The sequence below is a fragment of the Anabas testudineus genome, chromosome 5 (genome assembly GCF_900324465.2).
Source record: "Anabas testudineus chromosome 5, fAnaTes1.2, whole genome shotgun sequence".
In the NCBI taxonomy this organism is placed as follows: domain Eukaryota; kingdom Metazoa; phylum Chordata; class Actinopteri; order Anabantiformes; family Anabantidae; genus Anabas; species Anabas testudineus.
The window spans coordinates 7199595-7220995 of record NC_046614.1 but is presented as its reverse complement, the minus strand read 5'-3'; the positions used below and the strand labels follow the sequence as shown (position 1 = coordinate 7220995).

The 21401-nt window shown below is 42.0% G+C and overlaps 1 protein-coding gene across 2 annotated transcripts in view; it reads left to right on the top strand.

The window, feature by feature from the left end:
- The window catches only part of LOC113153473 (chemokine-like protein TAFA-1), a 94548-nt gene extending 74851 nt beyond the window's left edge, over nucleotides 1-19697 (top strand). The window contains exons 3-6 of one of the 2 annotated variants that reach the window (XM_026347118.1): nucleotides 2512-2652; nucleotides 12040-12164; nucleotides 13444-13535; nucleotides 18420-19697. In XM_026347118.1, coding sequence (XP_026202903.1) covers nucleotides 2512-2652; nucleotides 12040-12164; nucleotides 13444-13470 — 293 coding nt within the window. In that variant the 3' untranslated portion in view covers nucleotides 13471-13535; nucleotides 18420-19697. Of the gene's footprint in view, nucleotides 1-2511; nucleotides 2653-12039; nucleotides 12165-13443; nucleotides 13536-14746; nucleotides 15858-18419 lie in introns of those variants that run through there. The other variant, XM_026347119.1, reaches the window with a different exon arrangement.
- Nucleotides 19698-21401: the final 1704 nt, after the last annotated feature.

The following is a 21401-nucleotide window of genomic DNA, read 5'->3' as shown; positions in this document are numbered from 1 at the left end:
TCATATAGTCGTTTAATGACTGCTGTCACTGTCCGCCGCCAAGAGAAAAATGACCAGTCAGTGGCCCTATTGATGCCCTTCACCTCCCCTCACCAAAGGCTAGAGTGCACAGCCGCCTACTCCATCTTATCAGGTTGGTTTAACCCCTTTAGCTGCCTGACAGACTCTAAACACTACATCCATCACAAAGTCACGTTGTGATGATCTCATATTGTACCATGAATGCACATGCTATTACCACTCTCTGTTTGAGCAGATACAAACCAAAACAAGATCATATGCATAAGTACACAACCCACACAAACCCAGACACAGATAATGGATGGCTTACCTCACCTCAAGCCCCCAGCTACCTGAACAGAACTATATCTAGTCCAAATGGCCATTTGTCATCTAAGTGGCTCCAGTGATTGGCCCAGTAGAGTACTTGTGAAGCCATTTACACTGCTCTCTCCTCCACATACCAGATGGTTCATAGTGATCACCCCTAATGTCCACCTGGCTGATGGCTGGACCTCAACCCATGGCTTGTGGCATGTGATTGTGTGTGTGTGTGTGTGTGTCTATGTTAGGGATATTTCCAAATTCTGCAGGCAGTAATTATATTGATCATCGTAATGGTTATAATATTCATAATAATATGTCCTATAAGCTGTAGGCTATTACTGTACACTTAATTGTTTAAGCTGCCTTATAGGCTTTCTTTTAGCACTAAAGATTAATTTGGCCATAGATCAGGACAAGTCACATTTTAACAAGATAAGACATGTGCTTTGTTGTCTCTTGTCAGATGTTTTCTGGTTACACCTCTGTAGTGCAAAGCTGTAAATCGGGACCCAATGCAATTCAGTATTCTGTGATGCAAAGTAAAATCTTCACCCATTCAGAGATCAACACTGACTTGAAAGCAAGTCTGCTGGTCAGGAAGCTGCTGGGTAAAATATTCAACAAGCCAACACATTGTGGGGTTTGGGGGTTTTAGCACACTCAAGGGAATTTTCTCTCTCACTTTTATAGTCTGTGTTCTGCCTCCTTCTGCTCAGAAATATCTAACAACAAGCACTGAGAGGGTGACATTAATACTGCACGACAGCACAGTCCAGCAGGACCACAAATGTTTGCCTTTTAATCCAGGACTCACCGGCCTTTGGTCTGGCCACGGCAGACATTGATGGGAATAGGAGAAGAAAACTGTTGCCAAACTTGTCTAGGCTGCTGGGAGCTGAGTTCCGTAATTCATGACTCGAGCCATTTCAAACATTTGCACAGCCAACCCTGCCAGAGAAGCACACACCGGTTGTTGTTATGCCAGTGGAAGCAAATGTGTCTCCTCACTGCAGCAGGATGTCCTCTTTAAAACTTGGTAAGGCCGAGTGAAATAAGGCACAAACAAGATGGAACGTGGCGTTTGGTTGTCTCTCCTCTCCTCTCCTCTCCTCTCCTCTCTCCTCTCCTCTCCTCTCCTCTCCTCTCCTCTCCTCTCCTCTCCTCTCCCCTCACCTAGCTTCTCCTATGTCCTGGGATGAGCTCCAGTTTAATTGTTGGAGGCTGGTGTCTGTTGCAGTGGCTGTCAAGGGAAGATAAAGAGTTTTTCCTGGAGCATAAGGAAAGGGGAGAGCGGTGATGGAGGGCCTCTCTCCTGCAGCTCCGCTGGCTGCATTAGCCCCACGCTTTATAATTGTGTGAAGGGGGCACTTCCAATGACTCCCTCATTACTCACTGGCATGGCCAGTCCCTGGCAGCCAGACACACCTTGTCCTCTAGCTCTCTCTCTTTCTCTGCCTGTCTCACTCATTTCAGAATGTCCCTCAGTGCCATCACCCCCTGTCCCTCCCCTGGGTAATCCTCCCTATTGTTATTTTGACCCATTATTGCCATTGGCGTATATCACCCTTTTCGCAGAATTATTTTGACATGCTCTTTTGTCAGACAGAGACCTATTGTACAGCATTTGCTCTGACTGATGCCATCTTTGCTTTGGAGTTAATGCTTTGGCGCAGTATAGACTAAGTCTGATTGGTTTAGTCATTAGACTCAAAGGTGTCGGCCATCTACAAGTCTCATGACTGCCAGTTTTTATTGGCAAAGCCAAGTCTGAAGATTCACATTTTTTCAATCACATGGGCAACAATATCAAGGATGCAAATACAGGCACATTAATACATACTAAGTGTATGATGTGATCGTCTTCATGGGCTGCTTGGTATGGAGTGAGGGCAGCACTGAGTGAGAGGCAATTAGATGACATAATTGAGATTCCTCAAGGGCCAATTTGTTACACATACTTATAGTGTAAGTGCTCAGTGATTGCACTGCAGCGTGCCTGACTTGATGTGATGTGAGCCATTCGAGGTGCCCTTATCTTTCTTTCACGTTATTGTTTAAAGTACACCATAGCGAACGAAACTATGAGTTCAACATCAGAAGTTGAACAGCTACGGCTGCTACAGAATGTTTTTTTCTGTTCGTCTCTTACATGTCCTGACCAGGTATCTCTGTGTCTGTCTGCAGAGGGAGGTACGTGTGAGGTGATTGCTGCCCACCGGTGCTGTAACAAGAATCGCATCGAGGAGCGTTCTCAGACAGTCAAGTGCTCCTGTTTACCGGGGAAAGTGGCTGGAACGACACGCAACAAACCCTCTTGTGTGGATGGTGAGGACATCTCCTTTGTTTTAACGTTGTGATATTGACCATAATTACTGTAGATAGTGGGTGGTGGGGAGAGGTCATGTGGATTTAATTGATACATTGATTGGATTTTTTTTTAATACATTCAACCCAATGTGATGTAGATTTCTCCAATAATAAAAACACACTCATTCATTCACACTCCAGTAGAGCTATGCTGCTGTGCATCATGGGAGACAGAGGATGAACAAGTCGGGCTGTTAAACACCTGAGCATGGAGCACATTGCAGATCGCATTGCTCAAGGCAACTCAAGGCTGATGGAAATGAATAACTAATAAACACAAGTCAGGGAAGCTCTAGGCTAGTGCACCTGAATTACCCAACCTGAGAAAAACAATCAGGCAGAGGCAGCTCCATGAGAGAGAGAGAAAAAAAAAAAACTGACGAGAAGTCACAAGTCTACTGAGACAGAACAGTGATGGCCCTTTCACTCCACGGAGCTCATTTATTGCTCCTACAGTCTCGATCTTTTCACCTCTACTTTCGGCAGACATCAAAGTCGTCTCTCTGGCTGCTCCCTTGCAAAGAAATGACACCAAAATATCTTCATAACAAGTGATTTTACATGAAGGGCCAGACATGCCCGTTCAGTGGGCTTCACAAGGTTGGTTAGCCACAGCTGACACTCAAGAAGACCTCAGAAAATGAATTAGTGATGAGCTACGGACGACACAAAAGAACTTTCTCCCGGTGTGACAAAAATTAGAAAACTTCGTGAACAGCTGAATCTTTAGTCCTTGAGACATTTTTAAAAGAGACAGTTAAAAAAAAAAATGTTGTGTTTGCCCTGTGGTTGGAGACATCTCCTGAATGAAACATTTACAGAGCTCTGACCTTGAGATGCAGTGTTTTTAGCAGACTGTGTTGTCCTTGTGCAGAGAGGCAGACAACCAGACAGTCTTCTCTGCAGCACCTAACAGACAGGGTACTCTGGACTCGTTTTATATTCGCTCAAATTGTGTCTTTTTCAGTAAACATGGCTTAGACTGACTTAATAAAATATCTTAAAACCTTAACATCAAACTGACCCATTTACTTGTCCAAAACTAAAACTTAAACTCCAGTCCCTAAGATAAAAACCGTTTCAGCTAAATGGAAAATAAAAGGCAAACAGAACTTGGCGTAACAGGCGATTTTTACCTCAAGATAAGAAAAATCTAAGAAGTTGTGAGAAGATGTTCATTAAAGACAAAGTGTACCATTCAAAAATAAAATTACGTGGCTTCAGGCATGGATGGGGAGACGTCAGAGGTTGTTAACACTTCATCCCTCCTTGCTTCAGACTCCTGCAGCCAGATAATTCTAGTTGTGAGTGTATTGATCAACACGCACTTATAGAGGGAGTGATAATAAAATGGAAATGACAAGTCACTGAGCAATAAGCTACAATATTGAGCACCACACGGATGGAGTTAAGCTGACCTGGCCTTATTTTATTTCCTTTAGTTTACCTCCTCTTTTGGATAATTTCCACCTGCTTGAAGCGAATCAGGCTGTTTATTATCTATTAAACACTGAATCCACAATGGGATAAGGGTTGAAGGGCAGATGAAATAATTATGTGATTAGTCATAAGAGCTCATTTGTAGTCAGAGGTGTCACACATTGTAAGCAAACCATTTAATTAAGGGATCTTTCATGTGGAAGTGTTAAAATAAACCGACACAGAAGAGAGGCGCGCGCGCGCGCGCTACGTTCAGGGATTTTGATCGTCTGGGATAAGCTACACCCAAAAGTTGCATGTATTTGTCACCTGAGACCCCGTGGGCTACCCTTGCTCTATGTGAGGGATTATGGTCTTGTGGAGTCAGTGGTCTGTCCCCTCAGCAGTGCACCGGCCTGGCCCAGATGGAGCTTTCTCCCCGGGTCCTGGCGTTATTAATGTTCCATCCAGATGAGAAACGATGCTGCAGCGCAGCTCATCTCACAAATCCCTGGGGGACACCTGCCGCCACTCTACCATACACAGGTTTTGTTACCACAAAATATATATATATATATATATATATATATATATATATATATATATATATATATATATATATATATATATATATATATAGCCCGTGGTCTGATATAACAAATCAGAAGTATATCTTCAGCGGTCATTTGGTTCTGGACACACATACAGAGCCTGAAGGAATGAAAACTATACCACAGCACATATTTACAGAAAGAGGCAGTCTCCACGATGTGCTCTATTATTGGTCATTAGTATCAAACCCCACATCAAAGCACACAGTGAAGTTCAGCCTCATTGTCAAGTGTTTGCAACCTTGTGAATGCAGGCCACATGAGGTTACACTGGTAACTGTTCTGGTTGTTACTAATTCATGGCGGTGTGACGACAGCTTGTGTTAGGAGACGTCATACTCAGTGGGGGTTTCTGTCAGATTATCCCTGTAGTGGGAATTGATTATTAGCTTTGACAAGGAGAACTATGTCCCAGTTACGTCAGGGCCAACGAGGCTCTTAGTGAAGAACATTCCTTTAAACAAGTCAAACGCTCATATCTCTCCAGCCTTTGCCGGGCCAATGACATGCACTCAGATTAGCCGCTCATCATCGCACCACTGCCTTTATCCCAGTGTATGAGACATGTAAGCCTGCAGTCACAGTATGGACGCACAAAGACACACTCGAACACACACATACGCGAAGACACACACATACATATGCACTCATTTACTCGACACATGCATGCAGATGCCCCTAATGTGCTAACACTTGCTAACGCTGTCATGTTGCTGCTGTGGATGTAAACCCTTTCAATAAGAGTTGCACACAGATGCCCGCTCGCTGCTGATCACTGATGGGGAATGAACCCTTCTGTTTGGCTGCAGGCGAATATAGCCAAGCATGACAGGTTGTCATGGTACATTTGAGATACATCCAGGGGAAACACACATTGATGCTACTTGAGGGCAGGGACAAGGAGTGCTGCAGTTGTTCTGCATACATTACTGGTCCCATTATGAATAAAATCAGAATATCATAAACATCCTAGGGTATAATGCAGAGTTTGTTGCAGTCTCACTGCGTGTCAGCATAATAAGCCATCACTGTTATAAGCAGTGCTTAATCAAACAGAGCACTTGTTGGTAAAGCTTGTTGTTGCATATGTTTTGTGCACAAAAACCCACAGGAGTTTATTAATTTCTCTTCCTGCTTGTCTGCGTAATGGAGTCCTAACTGGTGACATCCAGGAAGAGGCGAATGAAAATCTCATCCTCCTGCCCCCCAACAGTATAATTTTCTTATTGTTCTGTGGCACCCCTGCTACTGTATTGTGTTGCGAGGTGTGTACCTACTGCCGATACTGCCTGAGGGGACGGACAAAAGAAGCATATTATCCTGTACAATAGAAAACAATAACTCCTTTCTCTTACTGACAAGCACACACATACCATACAGACAGACATGAGACAGGGGAAGACTAACAAACACTGAAACCTTCCTGGGTCAAAAAGTATGTTGGTCTTTGGAGAAGTTGAAGATAATGATGAAGAAAGTTTTTCTCCTCCATTTTTGTCACATCCTGCTGAGCTCTCACGATGTGATTAAACTCCCAACCTTTAACCTGCCAGGAGAGGATCTGACCCCGAGCTCGAGTTGAAAGGTCTTCGTAGTTTTCCTACTCTCACTTCCTATTTTTTTTTATTTTATTTTATTTTTTTCTTTACACAACATTGTATTCCTTTACCACTCTCACCGCGCTAACAAGCCTGTGGCTGTGTCGAGAGTAAGAGAAAGAAAGAGACAGGGGTAAAGATACATAAAGCAGATATGTCAGCTGTGTGGGAGATACATTTTTCATGAGTCCCTTTTGTACCCACTTAAAGGAATGGAAATAACCACACAACAGAAGAATTCATTGTTCAACCACACACACACACACACACATATATATATATACAGTATATACATCAACTCCACATAATCAAAGTTATTTCACTCATTGATGCAGTAAAAATTACACACACAGACACACTCCGAAGGAACAGAAGGCATATAGAAGAACAGTGTTCTTTTCATTGTAATTATATTCATGTATAAAACACAAATTTCTGTGGAAGTAATGATAGTGGATTATTCGGCACGCTGTGTTTTCTTCCACTTTTTTGTTATCACAATAAATCTTTCCGATGTTTGAACGTGTAACTGTATATTGCAGTTTTCACCTGAGCGAATATGAGATCGGGCAAATGACGAAAACCTTCTGCAGCATTTTAAAATAGTAATTTGGATGCGACGACCACGCTGCAAATAATCAAATGAAAACATAGGAATTTGTCTTTAAATGTGCAGGGACCAGGGTATCCATTACAAATGCAGCAATCCGCAAAAAGCTACAGTATGTGATTAAAAAGCCAAACTATATTTTCTGAATAGCTAATCAATTCTCACTTCTCTTTTCTTAGAGGAGCAAAGTTTAATGCAGAATAATGACTCTCTGAGGCTGACCTCAGGTTCAAGGGTCCAAGTCTCTGCCTCACTGTAATTATACACTTGCTTCATTTGATTCATGCTCTCTTGACCCTTCCAGTACCTTCCTGCTGCTGCACAATGTGTGCACTCATACCTCTGTCTCATTAAGATGGAAGTGTTTCTTTTTAATCAAACACTTCAGTGCGATTCTTCCGGTAAAAATGAGAGAGGGGTCTCTTGATTAAAGGACTGTTTTCTTGCTTGCATGATTATGCAAATGAATGATTGATTGATTGGCTGTTTGTTTGGTTAATAATAGTAATCAGGGCACTTGCAGATCAGTGACATTAAATGATCAGGTAAAGGGGAAGAGACAAATACCCAGATGACCTGAATGAGTCAGTGAAAGGATAGAAGTGGAGCTGGATGTTCACTGTTGTCTTGTGGGAAGTGTCGATTCTTTAGGCCAACATGGAAACTTAACCTAACAAAACTGTATGAGAGTTTAAAGTCTAATTGCTTTCTGCACCAGATCGTGCTTCTGTTTCTCTATGATTAAGTTCACCACTGTGCGACCACTCCAGGTTGAAAAACATTAACTATTCATTGAGCCAACAGACATGTATTCACATTTTGACACCGACAGAAATCAATTCTCTTCCTCATCCGTCAAGGTGTTCAAACATTCTGCTACCTGGCAGGGACGTGTCAGCGAGTTCAATCCATCATGGAGTCCGTACTCCAGTGATCTGACAGATGCACTTGTAAAAGGGTCCATTGCTTCATGTTTTTCAATCAATTCAAGTCCTACTCTCGATTGTTTGTCCATCAAAGCTAAAGACTCCAGCCTGCTACATGGCTAACATCTTGAAACAAAACCCATTCCGTCCTTGTTTGCTGATTATTCCAAGCCCATCTGTCATCTTTGACAGCATACAGCAGCTACTTTGGGGTAACGTGTGAAGCTTGTGTTAATTGGTGTGGGTGCTTTAAATCACATTGAAGGCTTTCAGCTGGTAAACAGAAGGATCTGAAAATGGTCAATCTGACCTGAAGCGGGATTAAGGGCAGTGGACTACTGTAAGTCCTCACTCACCTATCTCTGCTCAGCAGACTACAAAGGAGAAGTAAAGTTTGCTGATGTTGGAACAAAGGTTACACTCTCTGTGCTGACGATTGCACAGGGAGTAGTTAAAGTAAAACGACTGCTGGAGGTCAGTGGTCACCAGAGAGTGATGCATGGATTCCAGCCCAGAGATGGCTCTTCTCCAGTGGTCAAGGTCAGAGCCAGATGTCCTGGCCTGGGTGCATGTACATGTAGTGTGTGTGTGTCTCTGTGTGTCTGTCTGTGTGTGTGTGTGTGTGTGTGTGTGTGTGTGTGTGTGTGTGTGTGTGTGTGTGTGTGTGTGTGTGTGTGTGTGTGTGTGTTCACATTAGCCTCGACTTTGTCTAGTTTTTATCCTCATGGCTGTCAGACCAGACGTTGTTAATAATGTGTTGTCAGGTTTTCTGAGAAGAGCCCGCTGTTGTCCACATAGGCTCACTGAAAGATCGAATTTGAGTATGAATATTTATAAGATGTATGTCTTAGTAACTTTAATTACAAGATGGGAAGCTGTCAAGATATTAATTGGAGTTGTGCAAGAATGCATTTTAAAGACGGTGGATTATCGGGTCTGTGCTGTGGAACAGGAATTTGTATGTTTATGTTTGATTTGAACTGTAATACTTCTCTAATTTATAGCTTAGACTTATATGAACATCAGATCACATTTTATAACAAATTAATACAGAAAACCATGAAAGTTCACATAAAAGGTTCACATATTTTTTCTTGCCACTGTACATGTTATAGTGAGGCTGTGTTCTCCCTGTCTCACCCAGTCTCCACAGAATTACACTGTCATACGTACACTCTTGTTGCTATTAAATTCTGATATGTTATTTCCTATTTCACTGAAAAGTCCACCCTCAGTGCATGTTTTGCGTTACACTTGTGTGTGGGGCAAATTGGACTATAGTATGATTAGCTTCGAAAATAACTTTGATGTCAGGAAATTCTGCAAAATGAAGAATTAATATCAATGCAAGGCAACAATAGGCAAAACACATCATTAAGTGGATGTCCAATCATTTTGCTCACTTTGATGTGCATTCTCAGCGTACACAAGAGCATCCCTCTGTGCAGCGAGTGAGTGAGTAAGTAGTTGTCGACGCATGGTTTTCCATAAATTTAAAAAACAGCACAGAGCGGGACTGAATGCCCGTTTAGCATTAAACCAGACATCTCAGTGAAAGCATTTGCTGAAGACCTCATAAGAAAAAACAAATAATCGAACACAAACATTCACTAAAAGTGAGGGAGGAGGCGAAAGCAAACACAAAGTTCACAGTTGATTTTCCATTAGATTTGATCCAACATCACACTGTTAGCACTAACCACGGTTCAACCATGCTGCCCTCGTGAGCAATTGATTTAAATAAAATTTGTAGGTGAAAACACACCGCTCACACCATAGAAAATGCATTTACATCTTCTAAAAACACACAGCCGTGTTACATACACAGCACAGAATAAAAACTAATAATCCATATTCTAGGCCGTGCAGTGAACTTTTGAACAACCATCTGGTATTCTCGCTATTCCCTAATTGAAAAACACTGTAAAGGAATGTAATGGAAATAAATAATGGATGAGAGCACAAAATAATACTATGAAACTACTATGAAACTATAACATCACAGGCCCATATAATACAGTCATTTTCCAGACTCCTCTTGTATAAATTATCCATGCTTCATGTGCACACAGAGAGGGTGAGGTGAATCCGGTTCTGTGAAGTACAGTTAATATCATTCAACTTTCATGCAAAGCGGCTCCCATTTTTCACCAGCTTGTGTGGAGCAGCATTTTAATCTCCTGCCTCGGTTTTTGCTTCCCTTTCTGTCTCTTCTCTGCTTTCTTTCAGGTTCCATTTGAAGGAATTGATTTTTGTTTTGCCAGTATTACTTTACTGTTTTCAATTTCAAGTGGATTCTACATTCGCAGTGTCGAATATAAATCCTGCTCGGTTGGTGGTATAATGAAAAACAACTTCTCGCTACCCCCTTGCTTTCCGAGGCGAGGGGGAAGAGACTAAACAGAGAGGCAGTGTCACAGCACATCATCATCACTCGATAAGACTGATTAAACACATTTTCTTAGGCCTAATTGTAATTTGCCACTTAACGAGGACTTCCTGCGTAGTTCTGGTATTGCACCTAAAACACAGCTCAATGTAAACATGATTAATGATGTGAAATGCCTATTTAGCCCATTGATAAAGGCAGACGGAGATAGTGAGAGCACAGTGGATGAGGGACCAACATGTGGTAATTAGTGGATAAGGTGAACAGCCATGGGGGAAGCCATGGGGTGGGTTCACAGCTGGTTAGTGGATGCTCTCATTCTAGCATTTAGTATCCTCAGGGCTCAAGGATGGGAGGAAATTCACCGAGCAGCAGTGGGGTGTCTGTCCACTCTTTTTTCTGTGTGTGTGTGTGTGTGCCCATTCACACAGAACCGTAGCACACTTTACTGCTGTGCAAGTCTGCACCTTAACTGTCCTCTTCCATCAGTTGGAAACGGCACGTTGCTCATACTCACAATTGATTGGTGGTTGGCCTGTAACCTTGGTAACACAGGCTGGAGGGGAAAAAAAAAACTATTTTTCCAAAAGGTTCAAAAGGATGGGTTTGAAAAATGAAACAATACCAGTTGAACCCAGCCAATTATTTGACCTTCACATCCTCTTTATATCAACATGATGAAAGGAAAGATGCTCTTTGGAGATTTAAGCAGCAAAATTTAAGAAAATAAACTAAATGTTGAAAATACATCTGTTGTGGGGAAGAGATGACTTACTGTATCATCTAAAAAAAAACACGGCTTTGAACTCTTCTCATCTCCTGTCAGAAACGAAAGAGAAGTGTGGAAAAACAGAAAGTTTTTCAAACATCATGGTTAATAAATGAATCAGAACTTGACTTTGAAAGAATAGTTTAGAGTTTAGGGTTTAGAGTGAGCTTTGATTTGTTTCAGAGAGAGGTTCCCACTGCAAGACTGAAGTTAACTTATAAGAGGAAGAATTTAATTGCAATAAGCAATACAGCTGTTCATCCCAAATACAGTAAAACAGCACGTGAAAGAGCAAAGAGGCATGTTTCCCCATGTAACTAATTCAATATACAGTAGGTAAACAAAGTTTACGTATTCAGCACGAAGAACGGCTCCATAACATCATCTAACACCTCAAACATACGCATATGCACGCCCAGAGACACAAATAGAGTGAGGGGGGAGAGGGAGAGGTATCCTGATGAGAAGTTGAGAACATATTTGTTTTTGTCAGATAGCTGGAGGAAGAATTTGGTCGATGTTAATGAGAGGCAATTAGTTTTGATTAAAAATGAGATTGCTCCCCTACATGCAATGTAGCAATATCAAAACAAAATAATGATTAATTTCTGTTGGTACAAGACATTATTGTCAACAGGAAAAGCACCCGTGCAGCAGTGTTACAATTGCTGTGAGGCCAAAGTAACAGGGAAATCATTCGTTTAGAGACACGGCGGAGGATTGCTCGTAATATCGTGTGTGGGTTCTCGTGTATGTGTATGCGTGGGAGACTTCTGCAACCTTTGGTTTAGAGTCCACTTACATTTTAAACTATAGTTAACCCTTAACTTCACTTATATATATGTCAAACTGGAGTTTTTTTGATACTTTGCTGCCGCTGCAACTTCTTTTTTTGACGGTATCTTTCAGCATTTGTATCAGCATCCTGGGTGTGTGCAGCCATATGTGAATGTGTGTGTGTACGCGAGTGTCTGCATGATAAACTAACCTGCTCCGTTATGTGTCTGTGCTCACCTTCCACAGCGTCTATTGTAATTGGAAAATGGTGGTGTGAGATGGAACCATGTCTGGAGGGAGAAGAGTGTAAGACTCTGCCTGACAACTCTGGATGGATGTGCTCCTCTGGGAACAAAATCAAGACCACAAGGGTGAGTCCCTCGCAAACACACACACACACACACACACACACACACACGCATGCACACACCTACACTCACAGTGCACAGAGGCACACATACTGTGTAAAGTACACATATACATACAGAAACGCTCCTGCGCCTATATTCACGCGTGCACACTCACACATTCACACCATTTTAACACAGCAAATGCCAAAATGTCATAGTTAACGTTTCCTCTGGACCTGAAATGAGAAAATACCAAGACGCGATGTCTGACTATAATTTGATTCAATGTTTTCACAAATATTCTCTGTCAACTACCTGCTTCACTTTTAATTTCCCTTTTCCACTTAAACAGTGCACAGTTTGAAACCTGTGGGTAAAAACGGGTGTGCACAAATCACACTATATAGAGAATACTTAAAAAAAAAAAACTGCCTCTGTATAACAAGGGGAAGTCTGTTCGGTGTAAGCAACCTATCTAAGGGCCATAGCAGTAAAGAACAAACATAAAGCAGACAGTAAACAAAAAGGTGGGCTCTGCCTCAGGCCACACTTCTCTCAGAGATAAACTTAACGGCCACTCTGCTTCTCCACTGCCTTGCGGCTCTGTAAACTGACTCCAAATGCAGCATGCAAAAATAATGAAGGGAGTTAAGTCCTCGAAGCCAGCAGTCCGGAGCTCCGTGACAGTTTGATCACCCAATTTGTATTCATTTAATCGACTCCCCCACCCCCGTCTCACCTGCCCGTGATCAACAGCATCTTCTTTCAGTGCTTGGTGACAATGACTTTGAATAGAGAGACTAATGTGATGTTAGGGAAACAGGGAATAGGCAGTGAAGGTTAGATCACGCAGGGTTTCCCAAGGTCGCTCCGCAGATTCATATGCCAGCAGATAGACATAAAGCTTTCCCTGGGCCCCCCGAGCACCACAGGCCTAAAATGTTCTAAAGAAGTTGATCGAATGGGGTCTTGCCAGCCCATCAAGGTAAGGTGCAGTATTTGGTTCACTGTAAAGAATGCATCTCTAATTCTCAATTCAGTCTTTTACACAGTTTACAATACTTTAACTTGAAATGCTAATTGTCTTTATGTAAAAAAAAAAAAAAACGACTTCTTTTGAGAAACAGTCAATATTGTAATTTTTTTACACACAAATTGCAGAAGAATCGTTAATGGATAGCTGTGAGTAGCTTTGGTCTAATTCTATCAAAGATGTTAGGAAAGGGTCCAAAGGTCAGGCCTGGAGCTGCTTTTCTACCCAATACACACGTGTCCTTTTCTCTTGACCCTCTCTTTGCAGAACACCCAGCCATACTCCCCTTTTTAGCTTCCGGAAGCAAAATGCAGAGGATGCGTCAACAGAAATTGAGCTGCATTCTTGCTTCTGTAAAGGTTAGTCTTTTTCTAAAGCTGTTCTTTATTTTTGTTTTCCCGTCTCTCTCTCTCTCACACACACACACACACACACACACACACACACAAACACACACACACACCACTGTACAGTATGCACTCCAGTTTTGGGCGGTAGGAGTGGGACCGACTCTTGTTCAGTGACTTCTCATTAACCCAAATACTAGTGCGAAATAATCAAGTGTGTGTTTACATGCTGTGCATGACTAGTCAGGCGTGACACAAACACTGAATGCACCGCCACCTACTGTAAATATTTAGCACCCCGCACAGGCAGTGCATGCATAAATTAAGAGCAATATGCTGCACTTTTTCTATAAAGCGTGGCACGCGTATTACTACTCTATAGCTCTAGTGTAAACATGCACGTACTGAGCTGTACATTCGTGGAAAACTGTCGAAGTACACACATAGAGACACTTTCTACCTCTTAGCAGAACCCTGCCGTCTGTGATCAGTGTGTAATGCTAGGAACTGTCCCTCTTCCTTTCATTGCCTCCTTTGTTCCATGTCCTGTTTTTGCTATCGGCCACTGTGTGGGTTTGATTACAGTGCCTTGCACTGTTCTGCCAATCCCATTAGGCACTAATCTCTGACATGCTACTTGCTCCTCTCTGTGTGTGCTCCTAGTTCTCCATACACGCACATGTTTGATGTGTTTGATATGTCTGTGTTTGTGCGTGTATGCTCACGCGTGTTCGCGAGACCCCCAGGCAGGCCTGTTTTTGTGTGGCTTCTTATCAGTGGCCACTTGATATCCTGATCCCCCTCTGAGGGTCTTGTTGAAGCAGCTATCAGCACACAGCATAGCCCACAGGCTACATGAAAGGCCTTTTATCCTGCACTCTGCACTCTTTTTTTAATCAACATTCCTCATTCACCTGCCTCTCAGGCCAAATTGCCTCATTTGTGTTTGTTCTGTCGCAAGCCAACAAGCCCACAACACAGCATTGTTTTTTGTTTTGTTTTTTTAGATTTATATATCATTTTCAGCCATTTTATTTCACCTGCAGGTTGTCATTTTGCTCTGAAAAGAGTCGGTGCAGCACAGTGAGACAGAAACACACACATGTTCGTCTGCACACAGACTTCATTACCATCTATCCTAAAAATTGGCATGAACAGTAAAAAGTCAAGCAAAGCCAGTGCCTGACACCCATGTTTCTTCTTTTTCCCTTTATGTCTTTCAGAGAGGGAGCCCTTCATTGCCTGTTCTGTAGCAGCAGACAAGGCAGGCCCTTTTGTTTGTGGAAGTCACAGTGAGAGCGATGCTGGGGAGCCCCATTCCAAAATACTCGCTCGCCATAGATCTGCATTACCCGCTCCACTGGCTAAATAGATCAATCCATTTATTTCTGCTTGCTCCAAACAATTATACAACTTAAGAGAGACGGACACAATGAGAGATGCTGTAATGAAAACATCTTTCTGCTACTCATTCTCCTCTCCTGCTTTTGACGATATCGAAGAGAATGATGTTGATTTGATAACTTCACTGTTAAGATGAGTTTTAGAGTGAAGCTGAATATGCCAGCATCTACGCGGGAGTGTCATGCAAGTGTCATGCAATGCTTATCTGGCATTCAGTGAATTATTATGTTTTTTGTAGTAATTTCACTCTTTTACAGTGTTTCTGTAGAGGGAAACAGTAGTTCCACTGTAGACTATGCGCAATTGCTCAGATTAGCAAGTGCCAAGCTTTGCCCTGAAGTGAATCAGTCCTTTTACACCGCCATCTTTCACACTTTACAGTGTGTTCCCTCCAACTAGTTTGACATGATTTACTTGCTGTTTAGAGGTCCACATGTCCTTTATTAAAAGGAGCAGAGGGCACTTTTTCAAGCAAAATAACACAGTGTGACAGGATGTATCCCATCTGTGAGACGGTTTCAGAGCAAAGTGACCTGCCAGCAGATGCATCCCCATCTAATTTGTCAAAATAGGAGACCACAGTCCGCAGTTGACAAAAGTGAACTTTGAGCAGCCATGCAACATGCAGTTCGACATCACAGAGAAATAATCTGCTCCACCTCTGTGCTTGACAACATTTCTCCTCCTCCTCCTCCTCCTTCACTCCTGCATAATGTCATCATGAAGACAAATCCAACAGTCATAAACACAGGCTGATCAGTGGTACATTTGCGATCAACAGTATTTTGAACATGTGAGACTACAAGCTAACAGAGGCTGCCAAAACTACCCAGGTTGTCATCCTTATGACATTTTTATACAGGTTTGGGGTAGAGGAGTTTATTCCAAGTGCTACTGATTAATTTATACCCGTCGCCTTTGCTTTTTCCATTGTCAATGTCACATTAAATGGATCTTGATGTATTTTGTTGTCTGGAGTCTTCTGTTTTTAGAGGGTGCTCTTTAGTGCTGTTTGAAGAGATTTCTTAGCTGGCATGATTGATTTATTCAGCACTAAACGAGAAAGGGGTAAAGGGGAGTCTGTGTTTGCACTGAATTCTTTAGCTAAGGCAATTGTCCTTGGCTCCTTTTACTAACTGAAGTCTGAGTAAATTGCAATTTAATGCAGCCAGCAAATTAGAATGCAGACGGCCTGGTTGCCAGCAAAGATGGGATAGGCAGGAAATCCTTGAGCAAGCCGGTGCTACCTGCTGCACTATTCATTTAAAAGAGACATAGGACAAAAAAAAAGAACACGGGACACTTTTAGTCACACATTCACTCACACACATACAGGTTGAAATGACAGCATTTGCATACAACCCCTTTTCTCCCACTAACAAACCTCTGGTGGATTGTGACTGAGACGGAGAGTAAGCCGTGATGTGCAACCTGTTACCGCTCTTGTTCTAGCAGAGGTCATTCTCTACTCCAACATTTAGAAATGTCGTGGTACAGTAGATGATACAGATGCAAATGTTCAACAGATGAGCCCAGAGGATTACTGTGCTTAGGGAGAAAAGGGCAAATCTGTACAAAGAAAGACGCTGTGACAAGACCTGGAGGAGAGATCAACATGCTGAATCTAAGACTTTGAAGCTATTTAGAGCTTGCATAGAAACTGCTGCAGTGCAACTACCTAAATAAGGCTGATGTATTCATCAAGGTAGAATAAGCCAGTACTGTTGAGCGTTGCATAGGAGTCATTTGGTCTTTAGCAAAAAACTTACACGCTTACACTTACAAGCTACACAAGTCTGCAAATGTATCATATATTTGTAATGTTGAAATATTAGAGAATTATTCATCTTCATCTTGATTAAAATACAGATGTTATTCATTCATATCATTCCTATTTACCTGAAACAGAAATGAAAATGGAAAACAAGTACTCAAACTCAATACTTACTGTTAAAGTGCAAGTGCTCTTCTATCAGATGTTATCTTTAATCAAGTTGAAGTACTAAGGACATGTTGTAAAATTTAATCAAGTAGAAAAGTACAAGTACAGCAGTGTATTTAAAACGGAGTTAAACTTGACATTGTTGATAACATAAACATTTGAATACTTCAGATTCATATTTATAGTAGGTATGTGAGTAAATGGGATTAGTTACCACCTTGGAAATATTCTCATTTTTAGCTCTTTATCCCTGAAATTTCTTAATATATTTCTATTTTGTTGGCACAATAACAAACCTAAATGACATAAAGATTTATGACAGTATGTCAAATTATTCTGTCAAGTCAAATGCAGTCAATCAACAATATACTAGAATTGTACTGCAGACATTCAGACATTGTCAGTGTTGATGCTAAAATAAATTAAGATTACTGTAGAATGCATGAGAATCTCCTGCTTTTCAAATTGTTCTCTGGATCTCAAAATAACACACGGTACGGTAGGGCACAGGCGAAAGTCACTCTACCCACAGAAAATGGTTAATAAAATAATGCTTGGGACTCAGCTCATAGAGTCCCACCTCCTTTTGCAATCAAATCCACACACCTGGCTACCACCTGCCAAGCCTGCTGGAAATGTCATAGCCGTATTTCTTAGCTGAACAGGATTACTGGGTTTCTAATTGGCCCCACCATGTGCAGGGACTTCAGCTTTCTTCCCTCCAAAATCATAAAGTTTTAGAATAACTGGAAAAAGTGATGAAAGTGAGGTGAAGAAACACTCTGACAAACATTTGCATGCTTTTTTTTTCTGCATAGGTTGTCACGAGGAATGAAGGAACCTGACTGCTTTAACCGTTGTATTCATCAGGCACACATTTTTTACTGAGCTTCAGGTTGAGCAGGATGCTGAAAAGCAGGACATTCAATAGCAGTCCCAAGGTTGCATAATGTACCATTGAAATGTGTCCAGGTCTGCAAGTGAGGCTGAATAAGAGCCCCTGAACTAGAGTCACGGAGAGACAGCTCAGACTCCACAGCAGGGGCCCTGATCCCATTTAGCAAAGCAAAAGTCATTTTATCAGGTTGGTGAAATATCCCTAGCTTTGATTGGCTGGCTTGGTATGAAGGTGCAAATGAAGGGGGGCAGAAGTGGCCATGGTCAGATTTAAAGTCAAAGATATATGTGTCAATTTGTGAAGCAGACATACACAGCATGGCAACACACCATTTCTTTTCTTTCTTTCTTTTTTTTTTTTTCTTTGTTGGTAAAGGCTTTTGCTGATATCTCCCAGTATGCCTTTAAATGCCAAGCGCGCCTCCATCTCCAGCGCTGTTTCCGCTCCTATAAGCTGCCTGTTTTTAGTAGCAGCGGCAAACCGGGAGGTGAGACGGGGCTGTACAAAGCCTCCACAGTTCAAAAGACTCCCCTTGTTTTTTGAAACACGCGAACGAAGCAATTCCTCGGGGTCCAATCCTCGCACACTTGTATTTCTTTGTTCTATCTAAGTGTATGTGTGTTTTCTCTCCTCTTCCTCCTCTGTGTTGCAGATTCATCCCAGGACCTAACAGAGAGCTCCCATTGCAGGGCTGCATGCCACGCTCCTCCCCTCATCTACCCTTTCTCTTCCCTCTGAACGGACTAAAAACTATTACATCCATGGCTACTGACTGGATTACCTGGGACCACAGAAAGGATATCCACCCAGATAAAACAGCTTTGCTTGTGTGGTGCCAAGGATTTGAAACCAGATTAATCCCCTGTTTGATCAATGAGCCTCATGTTGGTGACTCTCCTCTTCCACACAGCTGTGGCCAGTTTTCGACCCACTCTCTCTCTCTCTCTGTTTCCCGCACTCTGTCTCCCCCCTCAAAAACTGAAACAGCTTGGCTGGGGTTATTTACAGGTTGTTAAAACATTATTTGAAGACATTTGAAGGTAAACCAGTGGAGGAGATTACAAGGACCTGGACATGGGATCAAGAGGACTGAGAGAGAGAGATTATGCTTTCATTTCTGAGTGGAAGGCTTTGTTTGGCTGTTTCAGCAGGATGTCTTTCCTGTGACTACACGGAGATCATAAAACTGAAAAGCATAGGATTGTTCAGTGACTGCATTAACTGGCATCCTTCAAGGAGTTAATGAAGAATCTTTGAGAGGCTCCCTCATGGCCTCACCCTCCTCCTCCATGATGGGCATTTAGAAATTGACTATTTGCGGGCATGCCCAGTGTAAATTCATGAGCACTTCTTTTCTTTCTTTGTAAGATAATTTCTGTATATATACATATATAAATACATTACAGATAAGATGACAGATCCAAGAAGCTGAAAAATATATTTAAGACTCCCCGAGGAGCTCGAGTCTCATGTCGGAAAGCTGATCAGCTCCCTAAATAGGAGTGTTTTGTGGTGTCTGCTTGCACTGGAAAAAGCCACAGTGGGGTCTGCAAAATAAGTATTGGTCACTTTTGTCATTCAACAATGTTGTTGGCTACGCCAGAAAATGCTTGTAGTTTCTGTAACGATGAGGAAAACACTGTATAGAACTGCCTCACAAAAGAAAGCAGCACTAACAACAAACCCTAAGCTTTCCACCCAGATACAGTGGGGACTTATGTAGTAGAGCAGCAGAAAAAAACTGGATCATAATGGGACAGTTAGTGTCTATTTCTGCTGCGGAGAGTGTCAGGGACAACTCCTTGACTGTGTTTGTCATGTAGATCTCCCTCTCAAACACCAGAGAGAGATGATTTATTCAAAATGACAGTGAGAAAGTATTAGTCACAATGGAGAAACATACAGTTATCCCCCAGTAGATATAAGTACATTACAGGACAGCCTTATGAGAAATAAAAATGGTTTTCTATACTGATATGCTGTCTCCCATTCTTTCATAAGGTAACTGAAATTTAGAAAAATGTTCCTCTTATGACGATTTGATATGTTGTAATATGTGGGTGGAAGATCTTGTCAAGAGTTTCATTTATATGATGTGTTAACATTGTGAGTTTATGCTTGAGTAAACAAGCAATCAACAACAGCACCAGGCGAGTATGAAAATAACTTACGGGCACCCCAAACACACACACATGCAGTAAACACACAAACAAATCTGTGATGCTTCATTTATACAATTCCCTTGGTGGCAGAGTGGATTTATCAGAACAGCACATTCAATTCATTCGCGCAATTAGAATAAAGATTTCCAATATTGTGCCAGGCGAAATTCCAGATGATTTTCAATATCGGCCTCCTCTCTCGGCTGATATGAGATTCGTTTCTTTTTCCCAGTGGACGCACTAGTGTACATTCATCATTTAGGAATTTGGCTAGCTTCATGGAGCCCGGTGCCTCACTGAGCAGTCACAGAAGGTATGAAAAAGACAGACACATCAATCTCCCAGTGGTCTTGCCAGAATCATGGAGGAATATGCGAAGAGAAGAGGGAGCAAAATCGTCTTTTTTTCCTCCTCAATGAGCCGTTCCCTCCTTTGTTTTCTCATATCTAATAGAATTCACTGTCCTGCAGTCTTATTGAGCTTGTGTGAGAGAAAATTAGTCGGGGAATGAGTTTGTGTGTATGTACAAGAGTGTCTCAGGGTGTACTTCTGTTGCTGGAAATGAGGACATGTAAGTATATGAGTGCATTTGTTTAACCCGGCCTCTGTGTGTATTTTTAGACAGTGCACCCAGAGTTTCTGAGACAGCATCTCACCACAACGTACTGCAAAGATTATCCTGAAATTCAGTGCTTGTGTAGAAAATTAAGGGATTTCTCCCTCCCTGCTTATGCTAGTTCTAAGTGGATTTGTACTTAAAAGGTGCTTGGAGATCAAAAATGGAAGAGGTGCTTTTTTTGTTCTCATTTATGCACTCCTTAGCTTTATCCAGAAATGATGGAGTCACGCTGTGGAGGGAGGTCCTGCTCCACTTTAGGCAAAGCAGAAAGGAACACAGCATGAATAGATAAAAGGGGCCGGGTGCTGCGCAATCTCCAAAGAGAGACATCCATCAACTCCAGCCAACCTCCCACAGAGACACCGAGACAGCCATGTCCACATCACGCTGGACATCTAATCAACGCCTGACAGCAAGGACAACCTTTTTCATTCAGTCAAGACGTGTGCAAAGATGCCGGACAGTGTTGTTTAGAAAACTTGCATTAGTAACTTCCAAGGGTATCTCAAGTAAAATCCAAACTTCTGCCCTGTGTCAAAGTTAAATGCTCGGTTGCTTTCAGGAGCTTTTAGCAGGAGTCTCCACTGCTCCTTGACAGCACCTCCTGTCTTTGCACTTTATCACATTCATTCATATTCTTCAATCATTTCGCACAGCAACCTATAATTTGTAGAAAGGGCGCACTCCTTACCTGTGGGGGCTTTGCGGTCCATAATTATAGTCATTATGGGCATGAGTCACAGTGAATGTCGCCTTTACAATGAACATCCATTGGAGCTGGACAACGAAGAGCGTCTCAAAATCATTAATGACACTGAAACTAGCTTTCAATAATAGCTGCTCGGTGACTTCA